Source organism: Otolemur garnettii, unplaced genomic scaffold (genome assembly GCF_000181295.1).
Source record: "Otolemur garnettii isolate 467f Iridium unplaced genomic scaffold, OtoGar3 scaffold00133, whole genome shotgun sequence".
In the NCBI taxonomy this organism is placed as follows: domain Eukaryota; kingdom Metazoa; phylum Chordata; class Mammalia; order Primates; family Galagidae; genus Otolemur; species Otolemur garnettii.
The window spans coordinates 2280060-2301242 of record NW_003852528.1 but is presented as its reverse complement, the minus strand read 5'-3'; the positions used below and the strand labels follow the sequence as shown (position 1 = coordinate 2301242).

The following is a 21183-nucleotide window of genomic DNA, read 5'->3' as shown; positions in this document are numbered from 1 at the left end:
ACTGGGAAGCCTGGGGTGGGAGCATTAGGGTCCCTGAGTCAGCGCTGAGGGACAGGCAGCAGGGAGATGTCTCACACCTTGTGTCATCTCAAAGGGGCACCAGCACCGCCAACTCAGACAAAATAACCTTTTACAGCAAAAACAGTAAAGGGTATGCACTCATCAGGGAGGGGAAGGGAAAGCTATTAGATGAGACCAAATTAGGGTTTTGAATCTACACACAGAAAAACACAGATCTTAATTGACAGACCTGAGGGATTTTCAAAGCCTTTGTAATTTGAGTTCTAATTTTTTAAGTTTTGTGGGAAAAACTGAAAACCTGTAGTTTTCAGGGATATCACCCTCTATTTTATGTAATACTATGCTTCACTGATGAAGACCTCCCACGGGGCCCCTCCGTTGGCCATTTACATTGTGAATACGTGTTCTGGATTCACAAGAGTTGTGATAAACTTGGTGGCATATTCTGTGACTGACAGGCTATACAACATTTCTGGGGAATACTCCTATATAAATTAATGGTTCTCCCCAATAAATGTCTTACTCCAAGGATCCTTCAAGGGGAGGCTGGCTGCTTCATAATTCCTGTGTCTGGAGTATTCTACTGTCACCAAGAACAGCGCAGTCCTTGAAGATGAAGTGGTCCCATTAAAGTACCTTGACAGAGCCTGAAACTAACCAAGACTTCAAGGTCCCCTAACTCATGCCTCTCACTGCCATCCCTTAAATAAGCCACATCGAAATGACGTGGGAGAGAGGCAAGTGGAATGCTGGGATGCACAGGGAGGAACTCTTAATCTTTAGCACAAATATCGGAACTTGTTCCAGTAGTTGGAGAGAATGCCCTGTATAAAGGCCACTTTGTCAACCCTGATGTGCACAAAGGCCCCTGCAGCCACATGGGAGAAAGTGCCTGTGGCCATCAGGCCATATTGTACTGTCACCTCCAGGGTTTGCTTCTGACACTAAAGCACTTGAAAAGTCATTCTGAAGAGCGGTAAATGCCACACACTACATTGATAAGTTCTCTATTATTATATTTAAATAAAGTTAAACAAGCTGATGTGTGGAATAAACACCTGCAGAGCACAATTACCAGGAAGGTTTTGAGGGTGGCTGTATCATGAGACTCAGACAGCACAATGCTGGGGACACTTGGCCTCACAGAAAGTCTGATGTCCTTTAGGTTTGAAGGGGCCAGCCCTGGTCTTGTCATTTAAACCTCTGGAGGTGGGTTATTTCTCCTAAATGAATTTGAGTCGGATACAAGCTTGAGTGAATAATCGATATCTGAGTATTATATATCTATCATCATCTTCTATTTTAAAGCAAGCATCTCAGGCTGTCAAAAACAAGGAGGAAATAAAGTTTTCTAAATGACTAACTGCTCTCCGTAAGGGCAAAATCTCCCTGTGAACTAAGGAAATACAGGAGCTCTTTTTCAAGGTGTTAAAACCCACCAATACTTTAGTGCTCACAGCACATCCTATATCTAGTCAAAATGTACCACTTGGGGACAGGAAGGTCACCAGCTCAGGTGAGGGATGCAGTGTTGATCATTTCAGGGTCTAAGAGGCAGCAGCAGGTGTTTGGAAAGCGGGCAAGCCAGCTAGAGGGCGGAGGGAGCTGCCGGCATCTTTGGGAACCACCTTTGGAGGTGAGCAAGGTCTGCAAGGGGTGAGAAAAAGGGGACCAGGGGGTCTGGAGTTAAGACTGTTGGGGGGGAGTTGAGAAAGGAAACCCAGAGGGAAAAGAAGGCGGGAGGGGGAGGCTGGAAGGGCTCTCAGCTGTTTCTTGTAGAAGCATTTTAATGAGGTCGAAGGCTCCATGGGGGAGGAGGGTAAAGGAAATGGCAGAGGCATTGCGTGGATTTCTGACTTTTTCTGATTGCAGAGGGGGAGCAGTTGTCAGGGTCTGACACTGCCTTGCGCTCAGCCAGGAGGTTGTCAGGGTCTGACGCTGCTTTGCGCTCAGCCAGGAGGTTGTCAGGGTCTGACGCTGCCTTGCGCTCAGCCAGGCAGGCTTCCCCCAGGAAGTTCTCACCGTCCACTGCCTCCTCTGTCCACGTGGTAGAGATTCCCCTCTAGGCTCTACCTGGCTAGTTCCTATTTATTCTTCCTGGGTTTTTATTTTCCTATTAATTCTTTCAGGTTTAGTTTACCTCCTTTGTTATGACACTTTCTGGCAAACTCAGTGTCTCCCTATCATCCTGCCGATTCACCTAGTCACAATGCCTGGTATCTGCTGTGGTGTTCAGTCTTCTGCTCTAAAAGTGAGTGATCTGAGATCACCTGCCTCACTGCTGATCTCTGTGCGCCCAGGGCCCGTTCAGTTTTCTTCTTACCTCAACTGGTTCCCTAATGTTGCTGAGTGAATATGAACCTTAACTAGGATATGAACAAGCCTTAGCTACTTTAGGGCGCCCCATATAACACAGAAATTGAACCTATCAGGATGGATCCATGTCCTGACAGGTGATGTATTGTGCCAGCACCCAGATTTGCATTAGATTGAATTTTCACTCCAAATCTGGCCTATCCCTGAGAAACAGTGTGCATGTATCCTACAAGGCAGTTCTGTTTTCAGAAACTCTCCGGGAAAGAAACCCAAGGCACTCTTCCCATTATTTTTTCCTTTTGATTAACTCTAGGAAATACAGGCAGTCCTTGAGTTATAAACATATGACTGGAATACGACTCACAGTTATAGGCAACGTTCCAACTTACATACAAATTCAGCTTAAGAACAAAGGTACAGAGCCCATGTTGTTCATAACCTGAGGACTGCCTTTATATCCAGAACACAGCCTTTCACTGTAGCCAGCTGAACACAGTTCACACCCAGGCTGGCAGAGTCAAATGCAGCACAGAGGAGTGAGTTGCATGAAACAGCTCATGTTAACCGCTGGTCAGAGTTTACTTTAACAAAATTATCTGTCCAAATAAAAATTCATAAAATAAGACATTAAAAGAGGAAAGCGGAGCTAAATTCACACATACAAGGCTGCATGCTACAAAACCTGAAGCTTCTGAGAGAGGACGTGAAAGATTTAAATGGAAACCAACCAGCTTCTTGTCCCTGGACGATGACAAAGTAGAGAATCTGCCGTCACCACTGTAGCTGGAATTCTGAGCACCAAAGAAGTTTAGTGTGAGCTCCCCCCAGCCATTCCACCTGCAGTGCGTGTCCCACCAATATCAGTACCCCAGGAATGCTGATCTATCTACAATCAAGACAACCAGAAGTTTTCAACAAATGGAGACTCTGAGCTGTTTTTATTTCAGTGTTTGGGTCCCAGTGATGCTAAGGTTTTATCTATCACTGCTTTTCACAATTTATGTCTGTAATACTGTTCGCAATAACTCACTAAATTTCATGCCAGTTCGTCTATTACCTCCTACTCTGAACTGTCCTTATTACATATCTTCCTAAGTAACTAAAATTCTGTTTATTGCAAATTTTTTGATTTTCCTTCAGCCCAGCCCACCTGAGAGCTAGAGCTCAGGCCTGAAACTTGAGGGAGGCAGGTGGGGTCTGATAGAGCCTGCCCCCATCTGTCCAGGAAGAGCCACTATCCATGGGAGGAAAGTGCCCGCAGGCTGCCCTCACTGGGGTTGAGTGGAGAGGTGCCGTGGGGAAGTCACAGATGAAGGCAGGAGACGGCATTCACAGTGACCAGACAGTTCTCTTGCTACAGAGACTCTGGCTTCCCTGATAAGAAACAGCTATTTCCCAACTCTTACATCGGCCTGGGTCATTTTATTCCTTCCCATCAATAGGTATTTCCTATGTCTATGAAACTTCTCATTCTCCTCCAAGCTCCTTCTCACACTGACTCTAGTTCTCTGCTCTGAGACCTTACCGTGCACAATGCTGCCTTACATGGAGGTTATTTTGCCCCTCAATCATTATACTTTCTGATTATTTATTAAATCAGTTTGATGGCCAATTACATTCTGTAGTGAATGGTTTTATAATCAGGTCCTTTCATATTTGATTTGCAGAAGTATTACTTAAATCTTAACAGTATCATTACGTACATTTTTATTGTCTTCATGTAAAAACCAAAGATTAAAATATATGGATACATGTACAACATAAAGCCCCTGCCACCTCATACTGTCACTTCATGTTAGTGATATTCTGGAGAAGAATGTAATATTAGGTAGAAGTTGGAATAATGAACTTCTGAAATAACTTCCAACTCTAAATTATGATTTCTTGTAATCAGTTATGGTAACGCATTTAGGAGAGAAAGTTATAAACCAGTCAATACAATTCCAGTGAGAGGTTGAGCGGCCATCCGAAAACACTTCAGCTAGTGCCCTGTAACGCTGGTATGAAGCAGTCTGCAGGAATGCGGAGCACGGCCAGCAACACTGCAAACGTGCAGCGTGCACGGAACCCTGCGCTGAATGTTCCTATCTCTGGAAAGCTGTGTTACCTTAAAGAGACACATAGCAAGGCAGGAAACTTCAAGGAACGTCAATGTAAAAAGCAATGCCAATAGCAGGACCTAACCTTTAAACTCCGTTTGTTAATGTTTGGAAGGAGAAGCACTTGGATGAATGATAATGAAAGTATATATAATCCTGAATGGGAATGAGAAGGTAAGAACCACCCCGCTAGGCCTGTTTTAGAACCTAAGACGGGGTTGGGGTGAAGGGGAAATATGGAGGGCAGGTGTCTCTCATTAGAAGCCTAAAAATATAATTTAAGTGTATATAATATTATAATATGAAATAATTCCAATTAAAAGAAATAGTATTTTAAACAGTCAGTCAAATTTTTACTAAAAGAAAAAAATGAACAGCAACAAGAAGATCTGGGGTCATTTAACATAAACCAGACCTGTGTGATCTGTGTATTTCTTCTCCCTCTCTCTGGCCCCTCCTCTGCCTCCCACCCCTCAGCTGTGAGCCCTCCAAGATAAGTGTTCGGCCTGTAGTCCCAGCTACTTGGGAGGCTGAGGCAAGAGAATCGCTTAAGCCCAAGAGTTGGAGGTTGCTGTGAGCTGTGACGCCAAGGCACTCTACCAAGGGCGACAAAATGAAACTCTGTCTCAAAAAAAAAAAAAAAGAAACGAGAAAGATTAGTGTTCAGTTCTCTTCCTTTTCCTCTCCAGGAAAACAGACTCATGTCTGGGTGTCTTTAAGATAAACATTAAATGAGATTACAAATGGAAAGTATGAAGAGCTGAGAAAATGGTGGATTTAGTATTTCTGAAAGCTGGACATACTTAATATACACATTATACACATACTCCCAGGGCAGCCAAGCAATAACACAACTAGTCTTTAATTTTAGATCTGTTTAAACTTAGAGATAAGTCTTATCAATGTGTACCTTTTACCCTCTCAGAATGTCCGATTAACATTCTCAGAATGTTTGAATACTAACATTCTGAGAATGTTTACTAGTTGAAAAACATTATCTTTCATTCTATCATGTGCTAGGAAAAAAACATCCATTATAACATTAAAAAAAAAAAAAGCAAAGAAGCTCAACTTAGCAATAGACGCTTTAAACTTTAAAGCAACCTATTTGAATCGTGTGCCATGCAAATTTACTATACTAACCCTGCCAGATCTTCTATTCAGGGACTGGGATCCATGTAGTTCTCCATCATAACCATTTGTCTGTCTCAATGAAGAAAAGAGAATAAGTGACATCAGTACACACATGAAGACACAGACACAAACCAGCAACGAAGAGTTAGAGTATAAAGTGAGCTCTTAGCACACGAATGACAAGCCGGGACAGTGCAAACCCTGGCCACCCCCACCCTGCCATCAGGCCTCCCCTGCCCTCCCTGTGGCTTGGGAGAGAAGGGCACAGTCAAGCTAATCCAGTCGGGAGGTTTCTGGTCACAGGTCAATCTGGGCCTTAAGGTGGCACCCAGGCCCTCCCCGAGGTGGAGCACATGGCCTGGAGCAGAGGCTTTCCTCTGCGTTTTGTGATAGTGCCACAGCATGTAGCTTTGGAGAAGGCTGCAGATCTTCTGCAGACCAGGCCTTGGGCAGTGATTCAGCCTGAGTCTGTGAGTTTTCAGGTTAACTCCTTGAAAATCACAGCCCATTGTGAAGCCGTATTTGGAAGACTCAGAAATAGTTTCCATTCCATCTATAATTAAATGCAAAAGTTCATCACAGAAAAAATGTGTATCATGGGTTTTACATTCATCTACTATTTTTCAAAATGAAATCGTAGGACACATTTAAATGATTTCATAATTTGTCCTCCAGGAGGACAATTATGGACAATAAAGGAGAACAATTATGTTCAGCCCATGCCCATCTTCCCTTTCTCCTCGAGTCTCAGCCACGTTCCCTGTAAGGCCAAAGCATAGGCCTTTAAAGATGCCCTAATTAGTCAAGAATGAAATTTCTGCTGACTCGAGGTAAGAGCTGTCAAACATTGGCGACAAAACCACCTCTAGAGATAGGAAGAGGAGAGGCGATCCACACAGGGGTAAAAATGGAAAAAATAGGTCACAGACTTGAGTCCAAATTCCAAACAGATGCTCTGTCCTCTGACCTTAAACAAGTTATTCAATCCACTTGAGCCTCTGCTTCCTCAGTAATAAAAATGTACATAATGATGTACACTTTCCAAGGCCACTGAGAGGATTAAGTGAGATGTAAATGAGTATCCCAAGCACTGGCAAGGCAGCCGTGGCAGTGTGTGCTGACCGCTGGGTCATGAACTCTTTCTTGGGGCAGGCGCCCAGCACATGGCTCCTTATTGTAGGTGCCATTTGGCAGCCAGGACATTAATGCAGAATAAATAATTGAATTTCCAGATAAGATTATAAATCCAGTTTCATGAAACCTTGACTATAAAATAGTATATTTAACTTTGCTACAACTTAAAAAAAAATCAATTTGAAGAATTTAAACAAAATCTAGAAATCCTTCCACATTAAATGAGAGAACTCTACAAATAACAGTAAAACATTTCAATAATAAAAACCTTTGCAGATTGGCAGGAGGTTTACTTAGCCTAATTTCCTCTCCTGTCTTTCCCCACAAGATTATCTGACAGTAAGGTGCCCTGTCCAGGACTTGCATAGTCAGATCTGGCTCTCATCCCTCCTCATCTGAGGCAATGCATCTGCTTTAGGGGAGCCTTCCTTCTGTCTTTCCAGTCTCTAGCCCGGCCTGCGGCAACAGAGCAGGGGGAGGGAGATCTGGGAGCGCCCATCGGCCCTCTCCTCTGTCCCCACTTCTCTTCTAACCTTCCCTGAGAAGGCATTTTGCAGGCTTCGTGGAACATCTGCCCAGGTCTGCGATACTAGAATTCTGTCTTCGGGACCAAGACTACGTTCCTGGAATATGCCTATCGACTGTATTTTCTCTCTGACCTTCTGAAAGAACATTACCAACTTTCTCCTCTTAAATTGTGTTTTTATGTGCTGTATTTAGATGGGTGGGGCTACCTCTAATAGGCAGCAGAGATGCCAATTAACCATTACCAGCAGAAGTCCATACGTAGCACATTCGTGTTTACCTAGCTTTGCTCTACAGAATTTTCCAGCACTCTTTGTGTGGCTTTAGACCACACGGGGCAGTGTTTAGAGGGCAGCCTGTAGACTACCAGTACTGTGGTCACCTGCTGTGCTTCCTTCTTCTTTTTTTTTTTTTTTCAAAGAGATGAGGTCTCTCTCTACCAGCCAGGCTGTGGTACAGTGGCACCAGCATTGCTCACTGTGACCGTGGGCTCCTGGGCTCAAGCTTCACCTGGACTGCTTCTTAGAAGCATGGGCCCCCCCGACCAGGGAAATCAGAATAGCTAGAAGTAGGGCCCAGGAAGAGGCATTTTTACAAACTCTCCAGGTGACTCTTACATACAGTGAGACTAAGAAACACTTAGAAGAGAGAACAAAATAAAGAGGACATTCATAAATTAGCATTTCTAACACAGATAAGTAAAGCAAGAGTAATGCCCTGTCAAAACCACAGATTCTAACGGTAACTTGTGATTAGTCTGAACACACGTGACCACCATGCAGTGTCACCAAAGCCTGGGTGAGCTTCCCATGTGACCACGCAAAAGTGAACTGTTCACATTTTTTAATGTTAATGTCTACTTTTCTACATGAGTCAAAATACAAAGCACACATCAGAGATGGGACAAACACAACAAGGGCAAAAATCAAAACCCTTGAGTGCAACACCCGATGTAGTCGATCTCATTTTAAAAAGAATGAGAAAATCCAAACTGTGCTCCTGACCATTGCTAACATATCCACGAGGGACTGGCCCCTCCACAGAATTCACTGTGAGCTTAAAATAAAAACAGTAATAATCTAGAAACACACTGCTAATCCAGTCATTCCTCAGAAAACAGAGGTGTTGCTAGACTTACAGTGTCACAGAAACAGGATTGTGGAAGTGCTATGTAGATAAGTAACAAGGTCTGAACCTGATTACATATCTTTGTACATTTGAGTGCCTGTGGCAGGTCTGAACCTGGCCAGGCTGGTCTGCAGCGCCTAAGGGTGGGACCGGCTGGGCTGGCTGCCTCTCAGCTGCTCGCTCTGACCTCTGTCTCTCATCTGTGACGGGCAGAACCGTACTCCATCGGGTGCTCAGCACCCCAAACATGCTATGCAGATGTATGGTGCTATTTACTAATTATCACCTTAAACCTAAAAATCCATCCTTTTTTTGAGACAGGGTCTTACTTACTATATCACCCTCGGTAGAGTGTTATGGCATCACAGCTCACAGCAACCTCAAACTCTCAGGCTTAAGCGATTCTCTTGCCTCAGCCTCCCAAGTAGCTGGGACTACAGGCCCCTGCCACAACGCCCGGTTATTTTTGTTGCTGTTGTTGCAGTTGTCATTGTTGTTCAGCAGGCCTGGGCCGGGCTAGAATCCACCAGTCTCGGTGAATGTGGCTGGTACCATACCCACTGTGCTATGGGCGCTGAGCCCTAGAAATCCATTTTTAAAACAGAAATTTGCTAAATAATTTTGAGATACAATATAATACATGAAACATCTAGTGCTTTTATGTGAGGTCCTTAATAGAAAGTAGCATGTGGGTATATAATATGCTACAATCACTTCAGTAGCACAGCACTTGAAGGCTGAGCTGTGCTTTCTGGTTGAGAAATTTTCCTTCTTGTAAGTGTAAATTTTATAGGTTTTCAGACAGAGTAAAGCATAGACACCCTCACAAAGAGTGAGAAATAAGAATAGTAGTTCTGAGTTTAAATCTAAACCCTTTTTATTGGAATTGGGGTCTTTCCCCAAAGAGTTAATTTCTGGCAAAAGAGCCAGATCATGCTTAATTTGAATGGATACAGATCGGAAAATAATGGATTTTTTATTTTGTTAGGTAAGATGAATTTACATTTATTCTTTTAAATTTAGAGGCTTCGGGAATTCTTGATCTGAATTCCTTGACAGCAGGACACCATCTTTTTCATCTGGGTGTGCACGGCTGCTACACAAGGTGTGCCAGCAGCTGTGCTCGCAGACCGTCTGGCGAGGGAATGTCTGTGCACCCATCCCGGAAAGACCAGGCCACACCTGGGGCTCTAAGATCGCTCACTCCAGAGTGTGCCTGCCCTTCTGACTCCAGCATCTCCCAGGCAGAGATGGGTCGATGCACAAAGATGTGCTCGGCTTTTTAGAAAGGCATCACGTGATTAGTGGAAATGTCACAGGTTATTATTAGTCACTCCACACAGTTAGTGCGACACAGCAAAGTTTATCCAAACATCTCACCCAGGCGTAGGGACCCCCATACTCCAAGTCAGGCTGGGACTGTCAGAAGGAAGATAGAAGATGAAAAAACAGAAAAGAGAGTTGCCGAAAATAAATTAAAAAGCTAAGTAAAACAGAAAACAAGCAATCTTTAAAATATTACCAAAAATGCATTTCTCATTACTTGTAGGATCATATATATATATATATATATATATATTTATATGCACACACACACAAAGAATTACATCAGAACGATTGATACTGTAAAATCCAACACTAAGTCAAAGTTCCATAACAAAGGCCACTATAATTCAACATTCTGAAGCAGGTGAGATGTCTTGCTTCTTGCTCTACATAGTACGTCTAGTTATGTTATGAAAAAGGTTGACAGATGTGTCACTACCAACATTTAAGTACGGAAAATTAAAAATGTATGCTATCCAAAGTCTAGATTTTCTGAGAGGATCAGACTAGTTTACAAAACACTAAGATATTAAGATTGACCCCATCACCATCTTTTTTAGGGTTTATCAACATTGAATGAATAAGGCCCGTGTTTTGAGAGTGAAGAAATAAGAGATATGATCTTAAATCAAAACTGTGCAAAGTGAAACTTCAGAATATTAAAATACATAAGAACAAAACGGTCGACTCCGCAGAGACAGAGAGCAAGCAGTTCCTCTGGGTAGGGCTCTGGGTGTCTTGCTTGGCTGCACCAGGCAGCAGAGGATAGAGGTCCGGGCACCCCAGCACACGCAGGGCACACGGCCCAGGGCCCTGAGTGACAGGCACTGGCCGTGTCACTAACTGTGACCCTGAACAGGCCTCTTAACTGCTCTGGGCTTGTTCTGTGCCTATAAAAATTAGGAAGTCTGATCCCCATATCCAGTGCCCAAGTTCTCAAGTTCGGTGGTTTTTTAAGTCTATGTTTTTAGATCAAGTACATCAAAGCGTCGTGTAGCAACCCACGTAGCTGGAAATGAGTTGTCCTCTGCGTTCTCCTCCTCTGGTTTAGTGCCCTAACTGTGGACTTCCTATGTGGAATTTCACACCTTAAACCAAATATACTTGATATCCCAGCAAAGAGTGGTGTCTGACAAAGACATCTAACTCATTTCTGGTTAAAATCATTGAAAATGAAATGAATGCTGGCATAACACCAAAATACTCATTTAGATCGCAACAGTTTTAACCTCTTCCTGGCAAAATCACTGTGGATCCGCTTTTGGCACAACAAGGACAGTGACCACAGCCGTGTTAACAGCAGGCTGACAGTGACTCACCTTGCCGTCTTATTATTATAAACAGCCAAGTTAAACACACACTTAGTGCTCATATTAATATAAGAAGTCAAGGGGTGATATTACGATTTAATTGTCATAACAATATAACGGACCTTCAGCCCTATATAGTCCCTGAATAAAATGGAGCGGCTGCCTTGGGGCCTGTTTCTTACTAGTATTGAGATGCACTTTCTACCCCGTGTTAAACTAAACTGACCTGCTCATATTAATTTACTAGCTTTAAGCACCAGGTAAAACACAATTTCTTTCTTTCTTTCTTTTTTTTTTTTTAGAGACAGAGTCTCACTTTGTTGCCCTTGGTAGAGTGCTGTGGCGTCACAGCTCACAACAACCTCCAGCTCTTGGGCTTAGGCGATTCTCTTGCTTCAGCCTCCCAAGTAGCTGGGACCACTGGTGCCCACCACAATGCCTGGCTATTTCTTTTGTTGCAGTTTGGCCGGGGCTGGGTTCGAACCTGCCATCCTTGGTATATGGGGCCAGCGCTCTACTCACTGAGCCACAGGCACTGCCCAAAACACAGTTTCTCTACTCTACTTCCCAAAGCTCACACTTTTCCAAGTATAATTATGAAAGTTTTTGGACTGTTTAAGGAAAAATCCATATTTGTGTCTATTAAGCATTAAGCTGCGAGTGACAAAGGTATTTAATTATAGCAGATGAAAGGGAAGGCCCCTGAGGGCAGACAGGGGTCTTAGCAGCCAGCACTGGTTTGCCTTCTCCAGGCTCAGTGATAGTCACCTCCACTCACAGCCGCTCCCACTTTCCTGGGGAGTGCACTGTGAATGTGCTGGCAGACTGACGCAGGGGCAGAAGGCGCCGTCACACATTTGCTTCCCATTCTGGCAATGCCAACAACAGCGTTAAGCAAGTTTTGGTGGTTTTGTGATGAGGACAAATATGGAAAAATGATGACTTCCACTCTCAGGGAAGAAAACAACCAGAGTGCTTCCATGCATTAATAATCTCTGCACAACAGCAAAGAAACACCCCACTGATCAGACTGTACATGAGCATCGCGTCAGTCAGATACTGACTATGGGACTGCAGGGTAACTGATGAGAAACCTGAATGCGGGATGAGAACGCAAAGGATTTGGAGCACAGACTGTGCCAGGCGGACTCAGCACTCTGGTTACTGACCCTCAGACTTCCTCGGCTACCCACTGACAAGCGCTCATCTTCATCAGAAGCCTATTGAAAGAAAGGATGAGAACAGTGTGAAGTGACAATATGACACAAGTAAAGAAACCAAAGTCCCCAGAGAGATGTGGCTGGTCTGACACCACAGCAGTGCAGTGGGCCAGCCGCCTCTGAAAATCTCGGGGGTCCGCGACAACAGGTGTGTGCGCCTGTTTTCATAGGACTTTTTATGGATAACACGGATTTAAATTCATTTCATTAAAGTGGTAATATTTACTTCATAGGTCACATCAATACATAGTCTCACTAGGCAGATTATTTACAGGTATTCAATAGCATAAAAATGCGAAAACTCATAAATATACTAATACCAATTTGTTAAACACATAAAACACTAAAAGCTGAGTTTATTGTCTTTGTTGACGTAACATCAGAATTAGTTAATTTCTTTTATTAAGAGGTGATATACAGACATAAACGGCAGTCACTGAAAGCCCAAGTCAGGCTGCAGCCGCACTGCCTGAGTAACAAACGAGCACGTACTAACCGAGGTGTTTCTTCTGGATCTACGAGAGTAGCGCTCACTGTCTTCCTACCAAAGCAACAGAGGCAACAGTCAGTATCAAAGGTTAGACAGACACACAGCAGAGTGTTCAGAATAAGCTGACATAGTCCCACCTAAATGTCAAATAAATATTGGCTTTGCTTTTGCTGAAAGGCTTTAATTAAGCCACTGGGAATACTGTAAAGGAAGGGGTTCCAAAGCACACAATTGGCACATTCCATTTTTGCTTTAAAAAAATTGTGTTGGGGCAGAACATGAATCTTAATTTTTTTTTTTTTTTTTTTGGAGAATGGGTCTCACTTTGTTGCCCAGGCTAGAATCTACAGTGCAGTGGTGTGATCATAGCTTACCGTAACCTCAAACTCCTAGGCTCAACCACCACATCTTTTAAAAAATTTTTTTAAAAATTAAAATTTTTTTTTGTATAGGTGGGGTCTCATTCTATTTCCCAGGCTGGTCTTAAACTCTTGGCCTCAAGTGATCCTCCCACCTTGGTCTCCCAAAGTACCAAGATTATAGGTATGAGCCGCTGTGCCTGGCCTGGGTCTGATTTTTTTCTAATCTCCATAATCTAGTTCACTTAAACTGGCCTATGTGTTCCCTTATGTTTAGAATCTTCCTCTCTTTCTTTGGGAATGAGAAGATAAATTATTTCCACAAAAGATCCAGTAAGGGGAGGTACCCGTAGCTCAGTGGGTGGGCGCTGGCCATATACACCCAGGCTGGTGGGTTCAAACGTGACCCAAGCCAGCTAAACAATTACAACTTGCAAAAAAAAAACAGCAGGGCATTGTGGCAGGTGCCTGTAGTCTCAGCTACTTGGGAGGCTGAGGCAAGAGAATCACTGAAGCACAAGAGTTTGAGGTTGCTGTGAGCTGATACCACAGCACTCTACTGAGGGCGACATGGTGAGACTCTGTCTAAAAAAAAAAAAAAAAAAAATCCAGTAAGGATGTTACCCAGCCTAGCAAATTTTGTGGACCTTAAGGCACAATTTTTCACAATTCAACATCTCTGAAGTTAGGGTATGTCTTATAATCAAAGCAGCACACAGTTAGTAGCATTTTTTTCTTTCTCGGTAGTATATAAAACAACGCTACATCTTTTAACTGTGTCTTAAGATTTGATAAAAACCTATCTGCCTTTGCCATGTAAGCTGACAATGAGTTTACCCAGGTTAGATTTAATCATTTGTTTTCAACAGAGGAAGTGTGTGTTCTTCATATTTGAAGAACTAGTCTCTTTTATGTACAGTATCTAAGATGTTAAGAGAACTTTTTATATGTTCCTTTGTTGTTTTTTTTTTTTTTTACACATACGGAACATTTAATAGGGCATTTCCATCCTGGCCAGGTTCTCAAAGCCTTGTGAGGATGTCCATGAAGTCAATCAATAAAGCAATAGCGCCGGGAGGTCGAGTGACTCAGGGGGGTGGGGTAATGAGTCAGACCCGCGGAGAGCACACAGAAGGCCCCCTTCCCCTAGGCAGGAGCCGGAGGGACTCCTGCACCATTAGGGCTGAGCTAATCACCTGGTTGGGAAGGTAGCAGGGCTGCTCTAGGAAATAGGCTGAGAATGTAAAGGAATTTTCTCACCCAAGAACAGTAGTTTCAGCAGGCACAGAAGACAGGATGAGGAGGCCCCGAATGCAGATAAAGTCGCATGAGGCTGAGACCAGCTGGTTGGAATCACGAATGAAGCAAACAGAGCACAATGTACCTCTGGGCTCCAACTGGAACTTGGTGAGCCATGATAGTAACGAGAAAGTTCCCAGGAAAGTTCTTGAGCCTGGGACACAGGCCCAGCCTGAGTCCTCGGGGGCAGCCCTCTGCCCAAAGTGTGTGGGGAGGCCCTAAAGGTGGAGACCCCATAAACTGCTGGCCTGGAGACATCAGCAGTTACTGGCTACTGAACAGACAAGACAAAGTGCCTGCCAGGACGTTTCTAAGCAGGCTTCACTCGGGGATGTAAACAACCAGAGACCAGATGCGGAAGCCTCCGGAACAAAATCTCTCAATATTAAATTATGGTGCAAGAGAAATCTATCTACGTAATTAAAGTGCATGAGAATTAAGTTAAAAACCATTTAAATCTTAAAATTGTATTTGAGGCCTACCATCCACTGCTCGATGTCACCCCATTTTGTATCCAGCCCATAATATTTCTACAGACAGAAGGATAAGAAAATTAGGCAAGTGGTGAAACAGTAACTGTCTGAAAAAGTGTTCTGACAGGCACCCAGGTTGCCGCGCAGCGAAGGCACATGCCAAGGCCAAGCGGTCACAGCACACTCCTGCCGCAGGAGCCGCCCCCAGCAGCCTGTGCAGGTTGTGACGAAAGCCCCTGCCAGCCCCCCAAGCATTTAATCCTCACCCAGCAGAATTCAAGCCCCTCTGTCAAGCTGTTCACAGCTTCAAAGCAAAAGCAATAAAGAAATAAAACCCTGAGCGGAGCAAGAGCCCAGAGCCACCCCCTGGGTTGCTACCTTGGGACCAGAAAGCCCAAAGGGCAGGGAGAGAAGCTGTGCACTGACCCTGTGATCCGGAGGACACCTGCCCAGCTGCCTGCCCTCTACACTGGATCTAGGCCCACGAGAATTCATGCACTCCGGAAGTCTTTGTAACCTGCCGTGGTTGGTTACATAAGAGGCTTTCGCTTACGAGGGGAAGTACACAGACCTCCAAGTTGTGTTTGGAGATTACTGCAGTTAATGCCTCTGTGTCTCTGTAACAGTCTGAGCCATAATGGTCCACGTTAGTTAGAAAAGCAGGCTCAGAATGGCTGTCCCCATTACCAAACACAGTAATCCCAGAGTTGGGGGGAAGCCAGGTTACGGTCCCAAATAATGGGATCTTTGCTTTTCTCCTTTTTCTTCAATTTCCAGTAAGAAAATAAAGAAACCACCTCAGTATCATATATTACAGATGTGAGATTTCTCTCTTGTCATCAAAATCTTATACTCAGCAGATAGAGTGGGGACTGGGAGTACAAGACAATTTTTGCAATTGTTTAATAATCAAAACATGTCTGCTGCCAGGGTTGGTTTAGTTTCATTCTGAAGGGCGGCTGGGTTTAAAACCCACAGCTCTCGGATGGTCTCATCCTTTAATCTCAGAGATGGTGGTAAGGGGAAAATTGATTGGGAGAAGAAAATTAGGAGGGAGAACTTTACAAAGCTTTTAAAATTTCAACAACACTGAACTCTTAATACGAAAAGTAGATGAGTCACCTCTTTTCCTATAAATTATTTCCTTAGAAAAATCAGAAAGGAAATAAAAGCAAACACTTCCCAAAATCATGTTTTAACTTCAACTTCAGAACAATGTGTCAGCTTAAAGCTGTGTTGGATTCAGTTAACGTTTGCCCTGTTAAAGGAGGGATGCTGCCATCACCCCTCCTTCATCTCGCAGCTAAACTACAAAAATAGAAGAAGCACGTTTTTAAGTTCTTTAAAGGAGAGGGGAAGGGATATATAAATTCACAATAACTTTATTTAAACTCCAAAAGAAAGCAGTACTACCAGTTTTTCTATTTTAACATTTTTCTTTTTGCCCCCTTATATTCCTATGTCAGGTAAGGCATACTGTCTATTGCTATTTTCATGATAATAATAAGAGCCAACATTCAAAATCTTCTCCTAGTTCATGGGTGGTCTTGTCAATAGCTGCCATAAGCCTAGCTGCATTTCCATGCCTTCCTTTCCAGGTGGGAGAACACGCCAGCAACAGCAAGTGCGATTAACAAGTAGTTCCCATGCTAGCCATCGGCATCAGCACAGCAAAGTCCAGAGAGGGCAAAATACATATTTCCAGCATAAACACTGTGATTAGCCCGTGAGTCATGCAGAGAGAAGCAAGAGCCACACTAATGCAAAAGGCGCTTGGCTTTCAGAAATAGCTTTGAGTCAAGAGAAACCATTATACAGACCAGCTACTTGCCCTGGGAGGAAGGCTCACCCTCACTGCCTCCTTGTCCTCTTGGTAAACCTCAGTGGTTTATAAAGAAAGCCTCTCCTCCCTTGGTCACAGGTTCCCTACAAAGCTGTGCCCTGCACTTCCACTGTGTACAAACTCACACTCTGATAAACCTCTCCCACTGTATCCCTGGTATATTTGTAAAAAGAAAATAATAGTGATATAACACAAGAAAAGAATGACTCCAAGTGGAAATGACTGGATGGAGCCCTGTGGCGGTTTACCCCCACAGAGCCCCCTTTCTAGGTTTTGGACAATGATGTCTCCTCCTCCATCAGTTATAGCCAGGGCTCCTTAGCTGCGCCTCTGACCTGCCTGGGTCTTCTCAGACTCTCCAGGGATAACAAGGAACTCAAGGTTTCAGGACCCATTTCAATACTCAGACCTTAGAAACACTAACAAAATGCACAGACTCTGGTGTCTGCTCCACTGATTTCTTCACACAGCAGTTGGGCAGAAGGAAGGAGATGGACAGGGAAGGTAATTCAGAACTGTGGCTAGCACTGGAATCCAACACACTGGGCACTTAAACACTTACTGGCCGTGTGCTCGAAGGGTCTGCCTGCTCTAACCTCTAAAGTTAAAAAACCTTATTCTGATTTTCTTAGCTGCTCTAAAAGAATAACACAGTTGTACTTTACCTAGAAACCAACAAATTTATAAAAAAAACTATTACAGATGTCGTAAGGAACAAACAAGATTCATTTATGGGAAAGACTCATTTGTACACAACTTCTATAGATTCTCAGAGAACCTACTCACTCCTGCTGAATCATAAATCATTGAGTTAACTATCTTTCTCCCAATTTTCTGAGTCTGGCCTGCCCGGTATATTTATTTCTAAACCTCAGCTGCCTCTACAAAATGCTAGGAAATAGAGATACATGTTAGTTTATGAAACTCTGAATATGAGGAATGGAGGAAGGCAGGTTTATTTTATTGTTATATCATTGTCTTTCTTATTGAGGTTTTTAAATCAATATCTAATAATCTTTTAATGTGTGGTCATTTGCATTGGTATTTTGAAAGTTTTATGATAAAATCATCTATCTCATTCAACATATGACTTCAAAAGCTCCTTAAATTCTGAAATCTGATTTTGTCTTAGAATTAGTTTCTTTCTCAAGGAAATAATTTTCTAATGAAAATGGAGGTGAAAAAAGCATTCAGTACATAGAAATGTGTCCACGGCTGCTCTGTGTGGGCTGGAGTGGGAACCTGGCATGCTTGTTCAAACAGATTCATATTACAAGGCGGTAAAACCAAGAGTAAAAACTCCTCTGTATCTGCAATGCAAGGCATTATTTCTGAAAGGTGACCAGGCCCTTGGCAAGGCAAAATTAGTACATGCAAATTAGAAAATGGAGAAGGAAGAGCCTACCTTTTGGACCTGATAGATCTAGAAAGATGAACAAAAGAAGAAGGGAAAGAAATATAAAATCCAATTAAAGAAGCAGAAACATCAGGAAAGGGTTCTGTAAGCAAAGAGAAATATGAATAAAAGCCATCCTGGGGAAGAAACAGTAAATACTGGTAAAATATGAATTAAAAAGCATTTAAAGAATTAATAATGTCATTACTTATTTTACATTTCATTTTAAATATATTGGTGACATAAGGGTATACCCACATGAACCTCTACCTTAACCCTGCTAATTTCCTAAGGCAGAAGTTTGCATCACCTATTACTACAAAAGAGAAAGAAGTACTTCATCTTTAGTTTGAAATTTATTTTCGTACTAGTAAAAGTTGAACCAGAAAGTACACAAACTTAATTGGGAAGTCAACTGGGTAAATTCACAAATAATGAAGACAGAGGCTCTGATGTTCTGATTCACACCAACACATACAGAATAGCAGGGAAATTCCAAATCAACAGAGCTATAGTTAGAATATAGCTGAAATATTAAGAAAAGAAACAACTTATCATCATACATTGACATGTGAGTTTGCTTCAGGGGTTTCTCCTAACTTTGTAGCAATCACCAGGAAAGGCTGAGATATCCACCTGTTTTCATTCATTCATTCAAGAAAACATTTGTGTCAGGCACTGTTCGAGGCTCTGCCAAAATTGCAAGAGGAGAGTTAGCGTTTCTTGTCACACCTGGGGGAAGCACAGGTGAGTATATTCAACACTATGACAATAATAAACACAGCACCGCCAACCAAAAATGTTTCCAAACTAGAAGCAAAGAGATACACTCTCATCAGCACTGCTGTTTACTGCCCTAGGTTCTCCCACTGAAGCGCAAGGTTCACCTGGATTTCCCCAAGAAGACCTATGTTATGACTTTACCCTATGAAGGAGCTCATATGCTTTCAAAGGCATAGGTAGCAGAGCAGGAGTCACTGGATTCTCACCACCTGAAACTACTGAAAAGAGCCAATAAAGAGAGCTGGGGGGGAGGGGCTGGCGTGGGCCTGGGTCTGACAAATGGGAAGCCAAGCTCACTACTCCTCCAAGGCGTGAGGACAGACCTGGGCCCCCAGCAGTGGGGTCTCTGCTGCCGTGGTGCCCTCTTGGGGGAACTCAGCCCCGGACACCAGCCTCCCATCCTCCCCAGCATTTTCAGAGTCTCCTCAAAAAACCTCAACTGCTCAAAAATGCGCGTAAACAGGTGAGGGCCTCACTTCCCAGAGGGAAACAGGGATCGTATTTCTAAATTTTTACATCAAAATATCAACCCTACTAGATAGTTGAACACTGGTCTTCCAAAGAGTACTCATTTTCCCCTTAATCAACAACTTAAAACGCCGGTGCCCCAGGTATCAGACTGTGTGACTTCAGATGGTGTCAGCGGGCTCTCAGGGTAGCAGGGCCTGAGGCTGAGGGAGGCCAGGTCCACACACCTTCCTAAATCCTCTAAGCATGTCTCCAACCTGCAAGCTCAGAGGACACCAGTTGGACTCGCTGTTCCCTCCAGACATTCACACGGATGTTCGCACACATGCATGTGTCCTCCCCTGCCCCCTGGACTTGGGTCAAGTCAAGGGACAGCTAAATGAATGGCTAATGAAAGTGTCTTATTTAATTTTGGATATTCTGTTCCTTGAATTCAACCAAGGAGAAACTTGGTTTCCAAGGGATGTTTCTACTTAGAAAATGAGTAGGATTCTGTGGGCCACTCTATTCCTTCCTTGCTGTGACTACAAGTCACAGACCCAGTTTAAACCTCAGAGCAGCCCTTCATGCTGGGTTCCTGATCACCCCACCCCCACCCCCGGCTTTGTTTCCTAAACGTGCAGTGGGGATGTCCCTGGGTTTTGCAGGGCTGCTGTGAGGGGCAGTGAGAGCCGTTTGGGCCCCCAGCACCGCCACACGCCTCCCTCCACCTTTCAACATCCATCTCCCATTTCTAGATTCTAAAACGGCCAAGATTTAGTTTCCCACCTTGGGTTGCAACAATTTTTTATTTTCTGACTTTTTTTTTTTTTTGAGTGATGGGGGTCTCACGATGTTACCCAGGCTGGAGTGCAGTGGCTATCCACAGGTGTGACCTGTGGTCTCAACTCCTGGGCTCAAGTGATCCTCCTGCCTTAGTCTTCAGAGTAGCTGGGACTACTTATTTTTAAGCCTTGCTTATTTTTAATTCGGGGGGGGGGGTATGGTTTGGAATATTGCAACTGAGATACACGAGTTCTTCAACAGGTTACTCTTATGTTACAGAATTAAAATGCAACAGAAGAGGACTTCCTTTAACTCAAAGGAAGAAAGGGGCACTTTTAAAGGAGGCTGTTTGAAAAGATGATTTTTGTGGCTTAATTCATCTCAATTTCTATTTTCTAACTCAAGAACTTTTGCCAAAGAACTTTGTAATAAGCTGCTAATATCACCATGTATTTATTTCTAATTAAGGATGGAATATATTTTATCTGAATGTATAACTTAGAACATAGATATGTATGTACTGTAGTTGCATTCTTGGTGAAAGCAACTTTCTCTTACACTGCACAGGAGAAAAGTGACAGAATGACCACTAATGCCATTGTGAAAACCAGAGACGGCCCCACTCCAGCTTCACTGCTTCCCCTTCTTCCAGGTCCTGGCTCTGCCACAATCACACAGAAACCCTGATCGGCCAGGAGAGTGAAATCCAATCAGCTGTGGCCGAACATGGCAGAACAACAAAACATCCGGGGAAGTTCTTATTACAACTAGCTCTTTTATGACCTTATTAAAAAAAAAAAAAAAGACTAGGGGCCTGTTAGGGAACATGGGGAAGCTGGTTAAAACCGGATGAGCTGGGAGCTCCAGGCAGCATGAGCAGAGCGAGGCAGTCTGGGGGGCGGTGGCCACTGCCTTCGGGATTAACCACCAAATGGTTTCTAAAACAGAGGGACGGGGCCAGCAGTGGCCAACACACAGTGAGCCGGAAAGTGTCTACTGAAATATGAACAGAAATGTTTTGAAGACACAGGCAAGCAGCCTGAAAAGGAACTGAGATCTCCTCACTTAAAATGCACATTAAAAAAACAGCTCAG

The 21183-nt window shown here is 43.5% G+C and overlaps 1 protein-coding gene across 11 annotated transcripts in view; it reads right to left on the bottom strand.

Annotated features, from left to right (window-relative positions):
* The window catches only part of LRRFIP1 (LRR binding FLII interacting protein 1), a 151705-nt gene that overhangs the window by 44337 nt on the left and 86185 nt on the right, over positions 1–21183 (bottom strand). For 2 of the 11 annotated variants that reach the window (XM_023518266.1, XM_023518267.1), the window contains exons 3-5: positions 12710–12754; positions 12163–12213; positions 5580–5639 (exon numbers count right to left, since the gene is read on the bottom strand). The exons of 3 other annotated variants lie outside the window; for them this stretch is intronic. In XM_023518266.1, the coding sequence (XP_023374034.1) occupies positions 5580–5639; positions 12163–12213; positions 12710–12754 (156 nt within the window). Of the gene's footprint in view, positions 1–5579; positions 5640–9737; positions 9777–12162; positions 12214–12709; positions 12755–14843; positions 15198–15260; positions 15966–18082; positions 18101–21183 lie in introns of those variants that run through there. 6 more of the 11 variants (XM_003798233.3, XM_023518270.1, XM_023518272.1 and 3 more) reach the window with 6 other exon arrangements.